At 41.3% G+C, this 21,949-nt stretch overlaps 1 protein-coding gene across 2 annotated transcripts in view; it reads left to right on the top strand.

Moving 5' to 3' along the window:
• Positions 1 to 9,906, top strand: part of KCNT2 (potassium sodium-activated channel subfamily T member 2) — a 1,477,061-nt gene extending 1,467,155 nt beyond the window's left edge. For both annotated transcript variants that reach the window (XM_077452683.1, XM_077452682.1), the window contains one exon: positions 9,075 to 9,906. In XM_077452683.1, the coding sequence (XP_077308809.1) occupies positions 9,075 to 9,186 (112 nt within the window). In that variant the 3' untranslated portion in view covers positions 9,187 to 9,906. The remainder of the gene's footprint in view (positions 1 to 9,074) is intronic.
• The last annotated feature ends 12,043 nt before the right edge of the window (positions 9,907 to 21,949 follow it).

Here is a 21,949-nt window from a genome sequence, read left to right as displayed (position 1 = left end):
AAATGGCCACACTCTGTACTCGATAATAATTATTTTATTCAAAACATCCCAAAGTGTTGACAGTGTGCTTAGTCATTACTGGGCATGGAGTTCACCAGAGCTTCAAAGGATGCCACTGGTGTCCTCTTCCACTCCTTCATGATGACATCACGTAGCTGGTGGATGTTAGAGACCTTGCTCTCTTCCACCTTCCATTTGAGGATGCCCCACAGATGCTCAATAGGCTTTAGGTCTGGAGACATGCTTGGTCAGTCCATCATCTTTACCTTCAGCTTCTTTAGCATCATGTTGGAATACTGCCCTATGACCCAGTCTCCGAAGGAAGGAGATCATGATCTGCTTTAGTATGTCACAGTACATGTTGTCATTCTTGTTTCCCTGAATGAACTGTAGCTCCCCAGTGCTGGCAGCATTCATGCAGCCCCAGACCATGACACTCCCACCACCATGCTTGACTGTAGGCAAGACACACTTGTCTTTGTACTCCTCACCTGGTTGCTGCCACACACGCTTGACAACATCTGAACCATATACGTTTATCTTGGTCTCATCAGACCACAGGATATGGTTCTAGTAATCCATGTCCTTAGTCTTTTTGTCTTCACCCCTTCCCCCCCCTTCAACCTCTGCAGCAATGCTGGCAGCATTCATACGTCTATTTACCAAAGACAAACTCTTGATGTGATGCTGAGCAAGTGTACTCAACTTCTTTGGTCGACCATAGCGAGGCCTGTTCTGAGTGGAACCTGTCCTATTAAACCGCTGTATAGTCTTGGTCACCGTGCTGCAGCTCAGTTTCTTGGTTTTGGCAATCTTCTTATAGCTTAGGCCATCTTTATGTAGAGCAACAATTCTTTTTATTCAGATCCTCAGAGTTCTTTGCCATGAGGTGCCATGTCTGAGTGACCAGTATGAGAGAATGAGAGTGATAACACCAAATTTAACACATCTGCTCCCCATTCACACCAGAGACCTTGTAACACTAACAAGTTACATGACCCCGAGGAGGGAAAATGGCTAATTGGGCCCAATTTGGACATTTTCACTTAGACGTGTACTCACTTTTGTTGCCAGTGGTTTAGACATTAATGGCTGTGTGTTAAGTTATTTTGAGGGTACAGCAAATTTAATTTACACTATTATGCAAGCTGTACACTCACTACCTTACATTGTAGCAAAGTTTCATTTCTTCAGTGTTTTCACATGAAAAGGTATAATAAAATATTTCCAAAAATGTGAGGGGTATACTCACTTTTGCGAGAGACTGTATGTATATATATATATATATATATATATATATATTTTTTTTTTTTTTTTTTTTTTTACAAATTCCAGAAAAGTGCTTTAGTGGGTCAACTATTGTCTTTAATGTCTAAATTGCACCACTTCTTGAAGTCTTGCAGCCCTGTGGCCACTAACCTTCCAATCTTGACTTATGAAATGAATAGCATATAGCAAGGTTTTTCTTTTGTTACTGAATTTCAATCTCTTTGCTTCCGAAAGCATGACTAATGGGATTTACTGACACACTACGTTGCTAGACTCATGCACATTCAGTTTCCTAAGTAGCTAGCTTTTTTTTACACCAGTGGCAGGATTTACCACTCCTCTGAAAAACAATGCACCACAGATTGCTTTTCAGGAGGTGGTTGACAGGCAAGCGGAAGGTGATAACTTGCCTCTTCCCCACCTGTTAACCTTGAAAAGCCCACACTACCATGATACATGCATGAAGTAGCAGGGCTGTCCCGTTCACTTAAATTAGTCATCTTCAGCAACTGTACTTCCCACTAATTGTGATGGGGGGATATTTTTTTCAGTGGCTGCATTGTGGGCATTGTGGACATTACATGGGTACAATCCCCATTGGCCACTTGGTGATATTTTTTGAACCCCCCGGGGACACATTTGACCCCCCCCCCCCCAGTTGTCCTTACCTATCATCACTAAAAGTCCCTTTCATGTATGTCATGCTATAGCTTTATCCACTTCTTGACTGCAACTTCTATACCGAAAGAAGGCTACAGAGCGGTCGTCCAGTTCTGGGAGTCTATTGACATCCAGAAACATAAAAAAGTGATGGCAGAAAAAAGATTGGGTAGACCACCTGGTTTTTACTTTGTTTTTTTAGTTTTAGTTTTTTGTTTTTTTTACTTTTTTGTATAGATATATGTTTGTACCAAGCATGTATAAAGCCATTTACTATTGACTGTCTCACTACCTGTGCTAGAAGTTTATTCCAAGCATCAACTACCCTTTCAGTAAAATAATACTTTCCAGTAGTTTTGAAATTTCCTCCAGTTAGTTTGAGGTCATGTCGCCGTGTTCTTGATTTTGGTTTCAAATTGAAAAAACTGCCCTCCAGAACATTATTCACCCTCTTGATGTATTTAAAGGATTCATGTCTCCCTTTTCCCATTTTTCCTCCAGACTGTAAATGTTAGGTTCCTGAAGTTTCTCTTGATATGTTTTATCACCCAGACCTTTCATTCATTTTGTTATCCATCTCTGGACTTGTTCTATCTTATCAATATCTTTTTGTAAGTGAGGTCTCCAGAACTAGACATTGTATTCTAAATTAGGTTTCTATTTAGGGGAATCAGGACCTCGTGGCTCCTGCTGGTGATCCTTGTAGTGATGCATCCCCTAGAATTCAATTCATTTTCCCCACTACCTGTCACACTGTTTGCTCATTTTGCAATCATCTGAAATAAGCACATAAACAAAATGGTGCTCTGTCATAATTGAATATAAATAAACAAATATCTATATTGAATAAGTCCATAAAAATAATCCACAAAAATAATGAAAATTTAAGTGAAAATCCAAAGCACCAAAAAAGTGAATATTTAAATGTGATATAAGTCCATAAAAATAATCCAAAAAACTTGATATTAACTGGAATAAAGAAAGTGAAAATTTAAAAATACCAAAGAGTTCTTTTAGTGAAAGAAAATTAGTGATCTCCTTCCAAATCAGCTGTAAACATAAGAGCTTGTGCTACCCAAAATGTAATTGAAGTAAAGATATCCTCTTAACAGATATCCTGACCTTTCAAGGTCAATAGGTGCATCAGTGCATTATAACACCTCACTCAAGGTAAATTGAGCTCAGCTTTTCACTTGTTATAGGGAACGTCAATATGTATCTCACGATTTCCCACAGGTCTCAGATCCAATTAAGCCATATAAGAAGAAGAGGAAACAAACTTCATTGCACAACATCCAGTTACAAAGCACAAGAGTTTATTAAAATTCTACTTACAACAAGTATAAAAATACAGGCATATTGGAATGTATATCAGTCCCATGCTCTGCGCGTGTACTGGGACCGTCACTGCTATTCCTTGCTTCACTGACGTATGTTTTGTTCAATAGAACATTATCAACAGGCAGTTGAAATAAGTAACCCCACATATTTTTCTTCTGTAGTGCTGGCCAACACTGTACCCCCAATGTTGTACTCTCTCAAGGGGTTCTTTTTCCCTAGGTGCATTATTTTACATTTGGACACATTGAACTGCAGTTTTCACTGCTTTGACCAATCTTCCAGCAATGCCAAATCATGTTCATGTTACAGACACCTCTGGGGATATCAATCCTATTACACACCTTTGTTTCATCAGCAAAAAGACATACATTGCCCAACAAACCTTTAGTTATATCTCTTACATAGAGATTAAATAGAACAGGGCCCAGTACAGAGCTCTGTGGTACCCCACGAGTGACTGGCCTCTGTTCTGAGGGAACCCCCTTTACAACCACCTCGGGTATCTATCCTTTAGCCAACTGCATATTCACTGAACTACCCAAGGGTTAAATCTTATCTTGTACAACTTTTGTATTAGAGCATTATGTGGAACTGTATCAAATGCTTCACTGAAATCAAGATATGCTATGTCCACAGCACCGCCCTGATCCAAAACAAAAAAAAATCTGTCAGATTAGTCTGACGTGATCTGTCCTCAGTAAAGCCATACTACTTTGGGTCCAGCAAGTTGTGTATTTTTAAGTGATCAATGATACTTCTTTTCAGGAGTGATTCCATTAATTTGACTACCACTGATGTTAAACTCACTGGCCTGTAATTGCCAGCTTCTACGTTGCTGCCCTTTTTGTTAATAAGTGCAAAATTAGCTGTCTGTCAGTCATGGGGAACTTTTCCTGTTAAAAGATATTGATTAAAAAGATCCGTTAATGGTCCAACAACTATATCTAGAAGTTTTTAGAACTCTGGGATGAATACTATCAGGGCCCATTGCTTTATAAATTTTAACCTGAGCCAGTTCTGCTACTTCAGCCTCCAGAAAACCTAAAAATTAATTGTCATTACTAAAACCAATATGATTCCCCAACTTGTTTTTGTTAGTGAATAACCACACCCTCACATGCCCTCTGTGGCTTGCACCCTGCGTGCTCTGTGATGGCTGTTTCTTTCAGACACAGCTGATCACAGATCGGGGGAAAAAGTCAATCACAGTGGCCCTTTACCACATGATCAGCCCAATCACAGCTAAAACAACAATGTAAACACACTTGCAAGTGTGCAAAGGGATATCTGCACTGATAATAAGGGTACTGATGGTTAGTGTCTTGATTATCAGTGCCACCTCAACAGTACCTACCAGTGCCCATCAGTGCCACCTATCAGTGCCCATCAGTGCCACCTATCAGTGCCATTTAATGCCACCTATCAGTGCCCATCAATACCGTCTATCAGTGGCCATCAGTGCCGCCTATAAATACCCATCAGTTGCGCCTCCTCAGCACACATCAATGAAAAAAAAAATTACTTATTTGCAAAAATTTTAACGGAAGCTTAGCAAAATGATTTTTTTGTTCAATAATTTTGGTCTTTTTTAGTTTGTTTAGCAACAAAATAAAGAACCCAGTGATGATTAAAGACCACCAAAAGAAAACTCTATTTGTGTGGAAAAAAAATATGGAAATGTCATATGAATAGTGTTGCACAACCGCGCAATTGTCATTCAAAGTGTGACAGAACAGAAAGCTGAAAAATTGCCTGGGCAGGAAGGGGGTAAAAGTGGCCAGGAGGCAAGTGGTTAAAGGCTAAGTTCACCTTAAAAAAAAAAAAAAGAAATAATACATGCATGTTCTTGCAGTAAAAAAATGTGCACTTATTATTTTATTCTCAGGTGCCTGCCGATGATTGCACCCACAATCAGTAAACTGTGGGTGCAATGTCTCCTTCACACTTCCCATCTAGCTTTCTTGCCCATATCTCTGTATGTGCTTTCTTATAGAAATCTGAAGAAAAGTGTGAATGACATGCTAATGGAACTTGTAGTTTCTTAACCACTTAAGGACCGCCGTATTGCCAATGTACGTCATTGCAATGTCATGTACAGGCACAAGCACGTACATGTATGTGCTTGGCTTCCAGCGGGTGGGGGGTCCGATCGGACCCCCTCCCGCTGGATACGGCGGTCCGTTTTGCTTCAGGAGCGATCCGGGATGAGGGGATGGCCGTTGGCCATCCCCTCTCGATCGCTCCGATCGAGAGAGGGAGGACCAGGCAGGGAGGAAGTGATGTCATTCTCCTCGGGGCGATCTTTTTAAACGGACTACGAGGAGAAGACAGAAAGTAAGTGTGCACCAACACTACACTGACATGTAGGCACACACAGGCACACAAACCAAAATGTCGCTAGGTATCTAGTTATTTTTTTAGGTTCACCGCCAGGTTTTTATAGCGCTAGGTACCCCGATATACTACCCAATAATGGTTTTAACCCCCTGATTGCCCCTAGTTAACCCTTTCACCCCCTTTTGCCAGTGTCACTAAGCGATCATTTTCTGATCGCTGCATTAGTGTCACTAGTGTCGCTAGGTAGCTAGTTATTTTTTTTAGGTTCACCGCCAGGTTTTTATAGCACTAGGTACCCCCATATACTACCCAATAATGGTTTTAACCCCCTGATTGCCCCTAGTTAACCCTTTCACCAGCGATCACCGTATAAGTGTCAGTTAGCCAGTTAATTATTTAGGTTCCCCGTCAGGTTTTTATATAGCGCCAGGGACCCCCATATACTACCTAATAAAAATTTGAACCCCCTGATTGCCCCTAGTTAACCCTTTCACCAGTGATCACCGTATAAGTGTTACGGGTGACTCTGGTTAGTTTGCTTTTTATAGCATCAGGGCACCCACCATTTATTACCCAATAAAGGTTTAACCCCCTAATCACCCGGCGGGTGATATCAATTAGGTTTTAGGGTCAGGGTCTGCGTTGCCCCAGGCAGCGCTAGGTTAGTGCCAGTACCGCTAACACCCACACGCAAAGCATAAACCTCCCGTAGTGGTATAGAATCTGAACAGATCAATATCTGATCTGATCAGATCTATACTAGCATCCCCAGCAGTTTAGGGTTCCAAAAAAACGCATTGTTAGCGGGATCAGCCCATATACCTGCTGGCACCTGCGTTTTGCCCCTCTGCCCAGCCCACCCAAGTGCAGTATCAATCGATCACTGTCACTTACAAAACACTAAACACATAACTACAGCGTTCGCAGAGTCAGGCCTGATCCCTGCGATCGCTAACAGTTTTTTTTGGTAGCATTTTATATTTAAATCCGGAAGGCAGTGCTTGGTTTTCGGGGTTCCGTACGTGGCTAGGCACCCAAAAAGTCCCCCACATGTGGTATCCCCGTACTCGGGAGAAGCAGCAGAATTTATTTTGGGGTGTAATTTGACTTATGCCCATAGCATGTGTGAGCAATATATCATTTAGTGACAACTTTGTGCAAAAAAAAATAAATGTAAAATTCCTGCAACTTGTGGCAAAATATAAAATATTTCATGGACTCAACATGACTCTCAGTAAATAGCTTGGGGTGTCTACTTTCCAAAATGGTGTCATTTGGAGGGGGGGGGGGGGTTTGTGCTATTTTGGCATTTTATGGCCTTCGAAACTGTGATAGGTAGTGAGGCGTGAAATCAAAAATTTGCACCCTTAGAAACCCTGAAGGCAGTGATTGGTTTCGGGGTGCCGTACGCAGCTAGACTCCCAAAAAGTCCCACATATGTGGTATCCTCTTACTCAGGAGAAGCAGCAGAATATATTTTGGGGTGCAATTCCACATATAACTATGGCATGTGTGAGCAATATATCATTTAGTGACAACTTTTTGTAAACTTTTTTTTTTTTGTGTGTCATTATTCAATCACTTGGGACAAAAAAAAAAAATTCAATGGGCTCAACATGCCTCTCCACAACTTCCTTGGGGTGTCTACTTTCCAAAATGGGGTCATTTGGGGGGGGGGGTTTTGTATTATTTTGGCATTTTATGGCCTTCAAAACTGTGATAGGTAGTGAGGAGTGAAATCAAAAATGTGCACCCTTAGAAATCCTGAAGGCAGTGATTGGTTTTCGGGGTGCCGTACGCGGCTAGACTGCCAAAAAGTCCCACATATGTGGTATCCCCGTACTCAGGAGAAGCAGCAGAATATATTTTGGGGTGCAATTCCACATATAACTATGGCATGTGTGAGCAATATATCATTTAGTGACAACTTTTTGTAAACTTTTTTTTTTTGTGTCATTATTCAATCACTTGGGACAAAAAAAATATATTCAATGGGCTCAACATGCCTCTCCACAACTTCCTTGGGGTGTCTACCTTCCAAAATGGGGTCATTTGGGGGGGGGGTTTGTACTGCCCTGACATTTTAGCACCTCAAGAAATGAGATAGGCAGTCATAAATTAAAAGCTGTGTAAATTCCAGAAAATGTACTCTAGTTTGTAGACGCTATAACTTTTGCGCAAACCAATAAATATACGCTTATTGACATTTTTTTTTACTAAAGACATGTGGCTGAATAAATTTTGCCCTAAATGTATTACTAAAATTGAGTTTATTCGATTTTTCTTATAACAAAAAGTAGAAAATATCATTTTTTCTCAAAATTTTCGGTCTTTTTCCATTTATATCGCAAAAAATAAAAATCGCAGAGGCAATCAAATACCATCAAAATAAAGCTCTATTTGTGGGAAGAAAAGGACGCAAATTTCGTTTGGGTACAACATTGCATGGCCGCGCAATTACCAGTTAAAGCAGTGCAGTGAGAAATTGTAAAAAGACCTCTGGTCCTTAGGCTATTAATTGGTCCGGGGCTGAAGTGGTTAAGTCACCGATTTCTGGGGCAAGAAGGGGGTGGTGCTACATAGTAACATGTTACAGGTTACACTCTAAATAGGGGTGTAACATGTAACATGTTACTAAAGAGGAACATATACTATAATACTTCTTGTAGATGTCTTTAGGCTGGTCAAGTGAAGTGAAGTGCAGAGGTTTGTTTCTTTTGGATCTTCAAACATGATGTGAGTGCCACTCTTTGCATCATCACATTGTGAGTGCAGGACTTTGTAGTGACACTCGATTGACGATGCCCTGACAGTATGTCCACAGTATGTTCTGGGTTTAATAATGTAATTCAACCGGGAAGACCAAAGACATCTAATGGCAAAAAGGAATTATTGTTGGGAACTGTGTCAGTGAGTACAGGAGCTTTGCAGCCTGAGCTGCATTTTTAACCTCCTAGATCAGTGGTCATCAACCCGGTCCTCAGGGCCCACTAACAGGCCAGGTTTGCAAGATAACTGAAATACATCACAGGTGATACCATTTGCTGCTCGGTGATTGCAGTATTCTAGTCTGCATCTCCCCAAGGTTATACACAAAACCTGGCCTGTTAGTGGGCCCTGAGGACAGGGTTGATGACCACTGTCCTAGACAACCTTTTCATAAGAAAATGTAAGCCCAGGGTTGGGCTTTATTGTGTTCACTTTATTTTTTGTATTATCCAATTACTAGGATTTCTACAACTTTCTTTGAAATGACTATCTATAGGTTAGCAGTTGATGAAAACCTTGTATTTTATGAGATACAGAAAACCAAGAATTTGCATAAATGAAATTAATATTTACAGCTGTCCATTAATTAATAACATTACTTGTCTTTGTTCTGACAAGTGGTCTCAGTAGCTGTTTTTGTTGCATATGTTGAGAGATCAAAACCGTACAAATATATTCCTTTTGTTTTGTGCTTTTAGCTACCTGATCAGGCCAGACCCACTGTCTTATGTTCCAGGCAGTGCATCAAGCCGGAAAAGCAGCTTTTGCAATACAACTGGGCAAGACTCAAAGGATGAAACGCAGCTCTAATATTCCTGAAGCTTCAGTGAATTAAAAAAAAAAAAAACTGATTTGTAGCTGTAACATCTTCCAGCCATGTCAAGTCTAAATCTATGACTAGAAGCTTCAAGTAAACATCTGCTTTTTATAGCAGAGTCTGTATGGGGAATTATTGTTACTCATGTCTTTAAGCTGTTACTTCAGTGTTATTTCCCTACCGTGTCATTTTCTAGATTGGATTAAGAGACCAATAACATCAGACACTGCAGGTAGGATGCTCCAAAAAAATAAATGCACTGCGGTATACTGGCTATTGAGGACGGACCTGTGTGGAGCCAACACCTGGAGCTAAAAAGACGCAATCGCAGTGACCTAGAGTTAAGTATTATGGAACTCAGGGTAGGATGGTCATTGTGAAAAACATATTTTATATATGCAGCAGGTCTTATTAGTGTCTTACTGCTTCTTAATGTGAATTTGTTTAGTATTTCAGTCCTGAGAGTTGAATGTTACCTTTTGACAGATATTAATTGTAAAACAAGTTTATCTATTGCGGTGCCAAGCATTTTGTTATGTTTTTGGTTTAGCATCAGACACACAAGAAGTAGATCTCTATTTTATGGCTCCTGGTTTTAAGGAATAATCACAAGCTACTTGATTTATTTATGTATGTATTTATTGATTATGAATTAGTTATTATTTATTTATGTATTTATTTATTTTATAGGTCAATGCTACACACCATGTTTTAGTTGCAGGATATAATTCTTGATCTGTACAAGTAAATTTTGATTGCTAATTTGTGCATAATAAAACATATATCAAAATGTTTGCATAGTGTTTGTGCTAAATACAAATGATCTAGAAATGTTTACACTCGGTGGAAACTGTGGGCATTTAAAGTTACCTAGGCCCAGACTATGCATCCTAAAGTATTTACATATTCAGAACTAGCATTAAAACAAACCATCATTCACTTTTGTAGCTATGGGCACTGTGGAGAAATTAATTTATAAAATTTACAGCAGAGGCACAAACATATTTGAGGATCCGGGTACATGCAGCAACTTCAGAGTACATGCAGCTAGAGAGGTCATTGATGGCTTGTTTTAGAGCTCTTCTAATGCTTGTTAGAAGCATGGACAAACTTTAATGTCAATAGTCTGGGTGCAGACACACTTTAAACTGTAACTGTGGGCAAAATAAAACATGACATATATGACGCTATCACTATCTATTTATTTATTTATAGTGATGACAGCTTGTTCAATGTTTTAATATAAGGTACATTTACAGTTGTTTTCAAAGTCGTTCCCCCGACCTCCCCCCCATTTGGATCCTAGCAAAAACACCATTACTTTCACATTTCTTTAACAATGATGTTCATTCTCTAGTGAAATCACACATCTGTGTTTTCACCTTGTGGGGCAGGAGTAGTCTATTGCCCTGTACACACGGTCGGACATTCCGACCACAAACTCCGTCTGATTTTTTCAGACGTATTTTGTCCAAAACTTGTGTTGCATACACACGGTCGCAAAAAGTTGTGGGGAAATCTGATAGTTCGGGATGAGGTAACGTCATACACGTATGTCGGGATTATAAATGGGCCAGTAGCCAATAGCTTTCGTCTCTTAGTTTATTCTGAGCATGCGTGGCACTTTGTCCGTCAGAATTGTCTAGACACAAATCCTGCTCTCAAACTTTGTGTGGTGGAAAATCCGACAGAAAAAGTCAGATGGAGCCCACACACAATCGGATTTTCCGACAACATAATCCGATCAGACTTTTTCCATTGAAATTTCTGACCATGTGTACAGTACAGGGCATATGGCACAACACACACACATTACAATCTGATTGTACTATTTCTTCTATTACCAGTAGCTATGCATTTCAAGGGCCTACCTGCTTAGATACCAATTGATTAGATGGTTTAGCTAGGTTGTTATATTAAATAGTTTTGGTAAATCTAAAATTGATTGTACAAATATTGTACAAATATTTTACTGTCAGATTGTATTGCACACAGTGGCTTACTGTAGAGGAATATTCAGTTTTATATAGACTTTAAAGTGTCATTCCACTATTATTGAGAAATCAAAAAATTGGTTAGTCAATACACATTTCACTGCACATGTCAAAGATTTCAACACACTTTCTGTTTTGTTTTTTGTTTTTTTGCCATGTGCTTGCTATAGTACTTCAGTCTTCAAGTATCTCCAACAGGTCATATTGACACCCCAAACTCGCTCATTCATGTGTTTATGGACATTGCTTTGTGCACTGGTCCGAATCATTTGGTGGAGGGGTGTTATGGTGTGGGGTTGTTTTTCAGAGGTTGGGCTTGGCCCCTTAGTTCCAGTGAAAGAATGCTCCTAAGATGTTAGCATACCAAGACATGTTGGACAATTTCAAGCTCCCAACTTTGTGGGATGGCCCCTTCCTGTTTCAGCATGACTGCACACCAGTGCACAAACAAGGTCCAAAAAGACATGGATAAGCGAGTTTGGAGTGGAGGAACTTGACTGGCCAGCACAGAGTCCTGCCTTCAACCCAATAGAACATCTTTGAGATGAATTAGAGGGGAGACTGCGAGCCAGGCCTTCTCATCCAACATCAGTGCCTGATCTCACAAATGCACTTCTGGGAGAATGGTCAAACATTCCCATAGACACACTCCTAAACCTTAAGACAAGTATTTGGCGCAAATCAAAGATATTAGGTTCCCACTTGAAAAAAAGGAGTCTATAAGGTTACATATGGTGAGTGCAGGGAATGCACTACTTTGTCCAGACCAAAAAAAAGGAGGGAATAAATGTTCTTTAGTTCATGGAGAGGGGGAGGGGAAAAGGGATGGGGAGGGGGGGATGGATCCGCATGCAGGGCTGCCACCTTAAAAGAGCTGAAACTTGAGCTCCTGGATTGCTGTAGATAAAGGAGAAAAAGGAGAGAAAGGGGCGCTCTTTCATCAGGCAGAATCAGGATGATCAGCTGATTCTGCCTGATGAAAGAGCGCGGTCGTCCGACAATCTCGACCCGCACGCTCAAGAAACGCGTCGCATACCCGCTGACGTCACAGCCCCGCGCCCTGGTCGTCTCTGCCTCCCAAGCCTCGTTTTGAAGACCGCACATCTCGTGTCCACCACAAGCTGGCTGCTTCATACAAAACACCTGCAGTGGACAGCATGTGAGAGGAACAGGAACAACGCGATGAGATGACAGATGTGGACCGGACCACTGGCTGACGTCCCAAAAATCAGATATACCAGATGACCCCTGGTGTTTAATGCTTACTTTTTGCCTACTAAATGTGAGTGCAAAATTTTATGTTTTTTACACTGAAAATAAAACCTTTTAAAAAAATCTGCACCCAGAGGCGCCCCTTTCTCTCCTTTTTCTCCTTTATCTACACTCCTAAACCTTGCAGACAGCCTTCCAAGAAGAGGTGAAGCTGTTATAGCTGCAAAGAGTGGGCCAACTCAATATTGAACCCTATGGACTAAGAATGCCATTAAATGTCATGTGCGTGTAAAGGCAGGTGTATCAATACTTTTGACAATATAGTGTATATATATATATATATATATATATATATATATATATATATATATATATATATATATATATAGGGATGCGGCCCTTCTCCCCATCAACATGGGGACAAGGTGCTTTGAGGGGCTACCTCAAAGCACCCTCCCAATATTGAGGACATGTACTTGAACTTTTATGTGTATTGCGGACCGAGAATTCATTGTAGCCGCGAGTAGTTTTAAAGTTTTTGTAGTTTTTTTTTCCTTTAGAAATGTCATTTTGCTGTCAGACTGTTCTAAGCACAGGAAACATGCGCCCCTTTACAGGCATAGTATAGACACCCCCCAGGTACGAAATTTAAAGGAATATTACACTTTTATTGTTTCACTTTAAGCATTATTAAAATCACTGCTCCTGAAAAACAGACGTTTTTAAAACTTTCTTTTTGCATTGATACATGTCCTCTGGGACAGGACCCGGGTCCCCAAACACTTTTTATGACAATAACTTGCATATAAGCCTTTAAAATTAGCACTTTTGATTATTCATGTTCGTGTCCCATAGACTTTAACGGTGTTTGTGTGTTCTCCCAAATTTTTTGCCTGTTCGGAATGTTCTGGTGCAAACCGAACCGGGGGGGGGGGGGGTGTTCGGCCCATCCCTAGCCAAGACCCAGAAACTGAGCTGCAGCATGGTGGTCAAGATCATACAGTGGTTTAAAAGGACAGGTTTCACTCAGTACAGGTCTCGCCATGGTCGACCAAAGAAGTTAAGGTGCACATGCTCAGCATCATATCCAGATGTTGTCTTTGTGAAATAGACATATGAGTACTGCCAGCATTGCTGCAGGGGTTGAAGGGGTGGGGGGGTCAGCCTTTCATTGCTCAGACCATACGCCGCACGCTGCATCAAATTGTCTGCATGGGTGTCATCCCAGAAGGAAGCCTCTTCTAAAGATGATACACAAGAAAGCCTACAAACAGTTTGCTGAAGACAAGCAGACTAAGGACATGGATTACTGAAACCATGTCCTGTGGTCTGATGAGACCAAGATAAACGTATTTGGTTTAGATGGTGTCAAGCGCATGTGGCATCAACCAGGTGAGGAGTACAAAGACAAGTGTGTCTTGCCTACAGTCAAGCATGATGGTGGGCGTGTCATGGTCTGGGGCTGCATGAGTGCTGCTGACACTGGGGAGCTACAGTTCATTGAGGGAACCATGAATGCCAACATGTACTGTGACATACTGAACCCGTAGGGCAGTATTTCAACATGATAATGACCCCAAACACACCTCCAAGATAACCACTGCCTTTCTAAAGATGGTGAGGGTAAAGGTGAAGCTCTGGTGAACTCCATACCACAGAGAGTTGTTGTTGACTTTTGTTGCTAGAGTATAGACATTAATGGCTGTGTGTTGAGTTATTTTGAGGGGACAGCAAATTTACACTGTTATACAAACTGTACGCTCACTACTTTACATTGTATAGCAAAGTTTCCTTTCTTCGGTGTTGTCACAGAAAATATATAATAAAATATTTACAAAAAATGAAAAATATGAGGGGTGTATATATATAATAAAGATTGTCTAAACACATAGGTTTTCTAAAAAAGTTGTAAATATATGAAATACCTTCTTTAAAGTATCCTTTCTAAACTACTGCCATAGTGGTGGTCTATAAGGATATATATGCCTCCTGCATGTATCCTTACCTGTCAAATGTCTCCCCTCTATCTGTTATGAGACTCGAACAACTGCAGATTTTGTGGGTGGGTCTGTTGTCCGGAGCTTGGCGGGTGGAGTAACAAATTCAGTAGACTCCCCTCCCACCTCTACACTCCCCTTGCAAATATGCATTTTCTCCTGTGTATTTCTTAAGGCCCATAGACATGATCAGACTTTTTGACAACAAACATGCAAATTAGCTGTTTTAAGGAAGAATCTGACCATGTTTAAACTCGATTGGACAAATTTTTTCGGTTTTCATCAGACAAATGTTGGCTGTATGAACAGACAAACTTTTCGACAACATAATTCCAATGGAGCAAAGTCCGATCGTGTCTACAGAAAACCATCGGTCTTTACAAACACAAATGCTTAAAACCAATGCAAAAGATCAGACAACAATACAGAAGTTGACCAAAGGTGGCGGTAAAGAGCAGAAAAACCACGTGATTTGGTGAAAGCTGGCTGAAAAAGTCAGATCGTGTGTATGCTTAACAAGTTCAGGGCCAATGCCCTTTGTACAAAAGTCCACGGGAAAGTTTGTATAAAGTCTGATCGTATGAGGCTTTACACTGAACTTCTGCTATGATCACTAACATCCAGTCAAAACCCAGAAAAGTCACCACATGACTTCAGCATGCCCAATCATGCTGAGGTGTGGAGCAGCCAATCCTGGGAGAGCTAGAGAAGAAAGAAGGAGGAGATCTGAAGTACACAGAATGCCTCTCTTAGGCCGCGTACACACGGGCGGATTGTCTGGCCAACTAAGTTCGTCAGACAATCCGACAGACAGTCCGTCCAAATTTTGAATGAACGGACTTGACCACACACGATGAACAGACAGTCCGCTGAAAGCGTGCGCGATGACGTGTACAGCACGTACGACGGGACTAGAAAAACGACGTCCTATACACTGCAATGCAACCTTCGGCCGTGTAAATCCTTTCTGAGCATGCGCCATACTTAGTCCGTCCAACTTGCCTACACACGAGCGGACTGTCCGCTGAAACCAAGTTTGGACGGACAAAACCAAGTTTGAACGGACAAAATTACGGAAATTCCGTAAGACTTTGTTCGTCAGACAGTCCGCTGAAAAAGTCAGCTGAAGCCCACACACGAGCGGATTGTCCGCTGAAACACGGTTCAGCGGACTAAGTTGGACATACAATCCGCCCGTGTGTACGCGGCCTCAGGCTCGTTTGGTTTGCGCAAAATTATAGCGTTTACAAAATAGAGGATAGTTTTATGGCATTTTTATTAATATTTTTTTTTTACTAGTAATGCCGGCGATCAGAAATTTTTATTGTGACTGCGACATTATGGCGGACACATCGGACATTTTTGATACATTTTTGGGACCATTGTCATTTATACAGCAATCAGTGCTATACAAAAGCACTGATTCCTGTGTAAATTACACTGGCAGTGAAGGGGTTAACCAGGGGTGGCAGTGTAGGGGTTAAGTGTATCCTAGGTGCTTGTTAATAACTGTGGGGGGCATGGCTGTGTGTTAGTGAACACTGATCTCTGCTCCAATCACAGGGAGCAGAGATCAGTGTCACTTGTTGCTAGGCAGAACGGGGAGATGCTGTTTACTTCCACATCTCCCCGTTCAGCCTACCCATGAGGCGATCGCGGGTATCCTTGCGAAGATCAAGTCCGCGGGACCCGCAACCAGATTCACAGGGGTCCCGACTGGTGGCGCACAAGCAATGACAGGGCGGCAATTTCAAATGGACATACCTGTACGCCAATTTGCCTGCCCATGCCATTCTGCTGACATACATCGTCGTGCGCCAGTCTGGAAGTGGTTAAGCTTTGACAATAAAATCTGGAAGCTGATTGGCTTATTTGCAGAATTGGACCAGATTTTGCACTCTCCAGCTTTAGTAAATAAACCCCAATGGGTCCCGAAGATAAAGACTTCAGGGTTGATTCACTAAAGACACATGAACTGACCCCTTTTGCAAGTGAAGTTGTATTTGCAAGGGAATTTTTCCCAGACCTTAGAGAATGTGGTGAAATTTCACTTTGCAAAGAATATCCATACATGTGCAAGGTGAAAAACAACCTTTTTGGTGGCACATGATTAAATGATTGAAGTCAGCAGAGCTTTGACCCATTTAGAAAGTCCAACTGTAGTTGCAAAGTGAACAGTCTATTTGCGGTTAGTAAATCAACCCTTTTGTCTTAGAAAATTCAGTAAATGGACAGAAACCTGGCCTACAAAACATTCAGAGAGTAGTGATTAATGATTCATACTCGGAGTGCTCTAAGGTTGTTAGCAATTTATTGCAAGGTTCAGTGTGTTGAGGCTGTTACTTTTTAACTTGTATAAAAATGATATAGGGTTTGGGATTAACGGTACCTATTTTGGGTTTGCAGACAAAGCAAAGCTTTGTGGTTGGATGTAAAATAATCTTGTTAGAGCAGTTTGTATTAGCAGGGAAGAGGGGAGATTCTTATAATATTGGCCCACTTTACCTTGTTAACCCTTTATATGTTAGAGCATCTAAGAATACGAGGAGTTTTCTGCAAAATGTTCCTTTTTTCAGTTGTCAAATTTGCGTATAATAAATAAATTCCTGTGTTAACCAATAACTGATGTGTTTTTCTCCTATTTAGCCTCAACGTGGAATTCCAGCATAATCCTATCTATTCTTAAAAATGTCCGATCTCCCCTCTTTAACCTCCCTGGCGGTACCATTATTTCGGATTTTAGGTGCTAAAAGCGGTACCATTATTTTGCATGAAAATTTGTCGTTTTATATTGTAGTCCTGCAATTCTTAGGAATAACTCTCTTAAATCTGTCCAAACCAGAGTCTAGCAGACATCTCGGGTATGATAAAGTTTGAAAAATTAAATCATAAATTATAATATAATAAATAATTATAAATAATTGTACCAAATAATAATATAACAATAATAAAAATTATTCAATAATGTAATCTAATCAAAAACACTGAAATTTGCCGAGTTGCAGAATTGTCACTGTCATTACTTTTCAGTATTTGATGACGGATCTCCCCATAAATCGCTATCGCTCAATTCTGCGAGTCATTCTAATTTATTATCGCTGTTTTCTAGCTGGTCTAAAATCATTTTTGATGTACAGTGACAGTTTTGGTTGCTATGGACAATCTCCAGTTTCCAGGCATAAAGAACAGTTTTTACAATATAAAACTGCATGCAGGACACTGGGCAGACCACTAGGGACAAAGGGGATGTGAAATATTTACATACAGCAATGTAATCTGTAAGATTACATTATACTGTATGTATACTGTTTATTTCACTTTTTGAATTTGGCGCCGATCTCCGTGCCCGTGCGTCGCAACGCTCGCAGGGCACGGAGATCGCCGATGTGATAGATCGAGCGAGACACGGCTCGCTCGTACAGCGGGGAGACATCGCTGGATTCGAAGGAGAAGGTAAGGAAACCTCCTCCTGGATCCAGCGACGCTGTCCCGAGTCTGACTCGGGGATACCGCTTTTGGTATAAAAAATCCACCCCGAGTCAGACTCGGGAATACCGTCAGGGGGGTTAACCCATTCTAGTCTGGTCACATGATCCAGCTACCCTGTGTCAGCCAGCAGCCACTGCAGGGGAGAGGAGGGAGCGCCAACAATGACTGGGACATGGGAGCCTATGGGTGACATCACCACTCCCGGGCATTACTGGTCCTTGTGAACTGCACTCTCCTTTGAAGCCACCATGGGGTCACGTGACCGGATTGGAACAGGCTGAGACTAGGTAAGTACATATAGTACGTCTTTTTTACACACATTAGTCAGCATAGGTGTTAGGATGGGCAAGGCAACTTTTTTTAAGACAAGTTAACTTAAATTCCACTGCTAGTTTTACAAAGAGTCAGAAATTCTAAATCTAATTCTAAAACTAGATACAGGCATACCCCACTTTTAAAGAGGAAGTAAACCCTGATGGGTTTACTTCCTCTTTGATTCAATGCAAAGCATAATGGATGGACTACTATGCATCACATAGTAGTCCATTATGTGTCACTTACCTGACACAGGAGCCAGTGAAGTCACTGCTGTGCCCTTGTGTACAGAGCCTCCATCTTCTTGGTGGGTCTTGCTGCTCCGGAGCTGTCATTCGACGGAGCCGCGATGACCGCATATTGCCGCTGACAGCGGCGCGCTCAGTGCGCCGCTGTCTACAGCGCATGCGCCCTAGACAGCGGTGCCTGTGTTTTGGCAAATATATCCTAAACCGTGTAGGTTTAGGAGATATTTCTTGGACCTACAGGTAAGCCTTAATCTAGGCTTACCTGTAGGTCAAAGTGGTTTGTAAGGGTTTACAACCACTTTAAGTACACAATGGGGTTTATTTACTAAAGCTGAAAAATGCAAAATCAGGCTCACTTCTGCATAGAAACCAATGAGCTTCCAGGTTTTATTACAAACGCTTAATTGAACAAGCTGGGGTTAGAAGCTCATTGGATTCTATGCACAAGTGAGTCTGATTTTGCACTTTTCAGCTTTAGTAAATAAACCTTATTGTGTATGTAAAAGTGGGGTATGCCTGTACATAGTTGTCACTGAGAAAATTATAATCTTGAATAATTTTTTATAGATATCATATTGCAAAACTAAAGTGGAAACCCCCTTAAAAATTTACTTTTCATTATAATGTATACATCATAAGCTCTCAACAAAACTGAAAATGAGTTCTGCCACCCTGTAAAATAAAAATCAATCTGCCTATTTTGTGTTGTGGTGTTTTTTTTTTTATGGACACAAAGCTTGACCAAAATGTAATCTTTTTATTTTGGGTCTCTGAAACATCTAAGTCATGTTGTTTACGGAGTTATAAAGGTAATAAAATCACAATATTAGAAAAGGACATTACAGTTTAGTGTTATAAGCCCTGCTAGAACCCGAAATAATGGTTTGTGCAATGGTTTGGATTTTAGACTTATGAGAACACTAGATGGCAACATTACGTTACACTGCATTACCATCTGAATACCAAAAAAGATTTTTGTCTGCATCTCTGACTTTATACCGCAAATATGACAAATGTGCTCAGGGCTTCTACACCTTTAGTGCGTCTGTGTGTGTTTGTGGGCGTTTGCATATCTCATCTGTATTTTATGTTCATAAACTAAAAAGTTTTCAAAGAAGATATCAAAGCCATTTGTTATATTTTATTCAATAGAGTAGGTAATGTGCATGACATAATGCTGCCTGTAGACACTGTTGCTATAATTTGCTTTAACAAATGGACATTGTGACAGAATTTGCTGATGTATGACCTTGGTTATTTCTTTAAGTGCCTACGGGGCTGAAAAATAGAAAAATATTTAGTAATGTATTCAATGAAGGCCATACAGATGTGTAGATCCATTCTCTGCTATAGAGCATGAGCTATTAAGTGAAATTGCATGCATGCTTATTTGTATTCTGGTGTAAAAGATAATGTATATGTGGTTTGCTGAACGTAGTTTTGTTTCTTTTATATATTATTATTATTACACTATTTTAATAGTAAACATAAGACAACATATGATATTTGTTTTAAATAAAATTAAAACTTCCTTAACTACTTCAGCCCTGGAGGATTTTACCTCCTTCCTGACCAGAGCACTTTTTGCGATTCGGCACTGCTTTCGTTTAACTGACAATTGCGTGGTCGTGTGACGTTGTACCCAAACCAAATTGACGTCCTTTTTTTCCCACAAATATAGCTTTCTTTTGGTGGTATTTGATCACTTCTATGGTTTTTATTTTTGCGCTATAAACAAAAAAATAGCGACAATTTTGGGAAAAAAAAATAATATTTTTTACTTTATGCTATAATAAAAATCCTTCAAAAATATATAAAAAAAATATTTTTTTCCTCAGTTTAGGCCGATACGTATTCTTCTACATATTTTTGGTAAAAAAAGATCACAGATCTCAAAGACAGAGAGCTGTGGTCTCTGTCCTGTCACTAGGCAGAACTGGGAAATGCTTTGTTTATAAAAGCATTACCCCGTTCTTACTCTCCGTGACATGATCGCGGGCACCCGGCAGACATCAAATTCACAGGACCCGCGGTCACAGTCACAGAGACCATGGCAAGAGCACCCCCACGTCCCCGCTTCTTAAAGGGGACGTACCTCTATCCGGGCACCTGAATAAGAGCGGCGGGGGGTGTTTTTGAAGCACCTGATTAGAGCCATATGCTCTAATAGGCTTCAAAATAGGTGAACCTGCGAGCACCATGCTTGGCATTTGCAGTCCACCCAGGTGTGTTAGAAAAGCGAATGAATATTCGCTTTCCTAACACTGAACCATCTCTCCACCAATCAGGTGTTCGGGTCTGTTACCCACCACCTGATTGGCTGAAACGACAGGGGCTGTGATTGGATGCCTATTAGGAGGAGAGGACGGGAGGAGATGCATGGAGGACACCACTCGTGGCCATCACCTGCTGCCCCACCGAGACAGGGTAAGTGCCAGGCAGATGGCAAGCGGGCAGGGGGTCACAGTGGCAGCACTCGATGGCACAGTGGTGGCCTTTGATGGGCACAGTGGCAACATTTGATGGCACAATGGCAGTGTTTGATGGGCACAGTCGCAACATTCGATGGGCACAGTGGCAGCATTTGGCACAGTGGCAGCATTTGATGGCACAACGGCAGCATTTTATGGCACAGTGGCTGTGTTGATGGTCACAGTGGCAGCATTTGATGGCACAGTGGCAGCAATCGATGGGCACAGTGGCAGCATTTGATGGTCACAGTGGCAGCATTTGATGGGCACAGTAGCAGCATTTGATGGGCTCAGTGGCAGCATTTGATGGGCACAGTGGCAGTGTTTGGGCACAGTGGCTTCATTTTATGGGCACAGTGGCAGTGTTTGATGGAAACAGTAGCAAAATTTGATGGCATAGTGGCTGCAATAGATTTTTTTCAGTTTGTTTAATGGCACAGTGGCAGCATTTAATGGCACAGTGTCGGCATTCAAAGGGCACATTGGCAGCATTTGACACAGTGGCAGCATTTGACACAGTGGCAGCATTTGATGGCACAGTGGCAGTGTTTTATGGGCACAGTGGTGGCATTCAATGGGCACAGTGGCAGCATTTGGCACAGTGGTGGCATTTGATGACACAGGGGCTGCATTTGATTTGCACAGTGGCAGTATTTGATGGGCACAGTGGCAGAATTTGATGACACAGTGGCAGCATTTGATGGGCACAGTGGCTGTGTTTGGGAACAGTGACTGCATTTGATGGGCACAGTGGCAGCGTTTGACAGGCACAGTGGCAGCATTTGATGACACAGTGGCAGCATTTGATGGGTACAGTGGCTGCATTTGATGGCACCGTGGCAGTATTTGATGGACACAGTGGCAGCATTTGATGGCACAGTGTTTGCGTTTGGTGGGCACAGTGGTGGTATTTGATGGTCACAGTGGCTGCAATTGATGGGCACAGTGACTGCATTTGATGGGCATAGTGGCTGCAATTGATGGGCACAGTGGCTGCATTTGATGGCACAGTGGTTACGTTTGATGGGCA

Source organism: Lithobates pipiens, unplaced genomic scaffold, assembly GCF_037356315.1.
Source record: "Lithobates pipiens isolate NorthernLeopardFrog02 unplaced genomic scaffold, aLitPip1_a1.2 Scaffold_23, whole genome shotgun sequence".
Classification (NCBI taxonomy): domain Eukaryota; kingdom Metazoa; phylum Chordata; class Amphibia; order Anura; family Ranidae; genus Lithobates; species Lithobates pipiens.
This window is presented reverse-complemented; position numbering and strand designations above follow the sequence as displayed.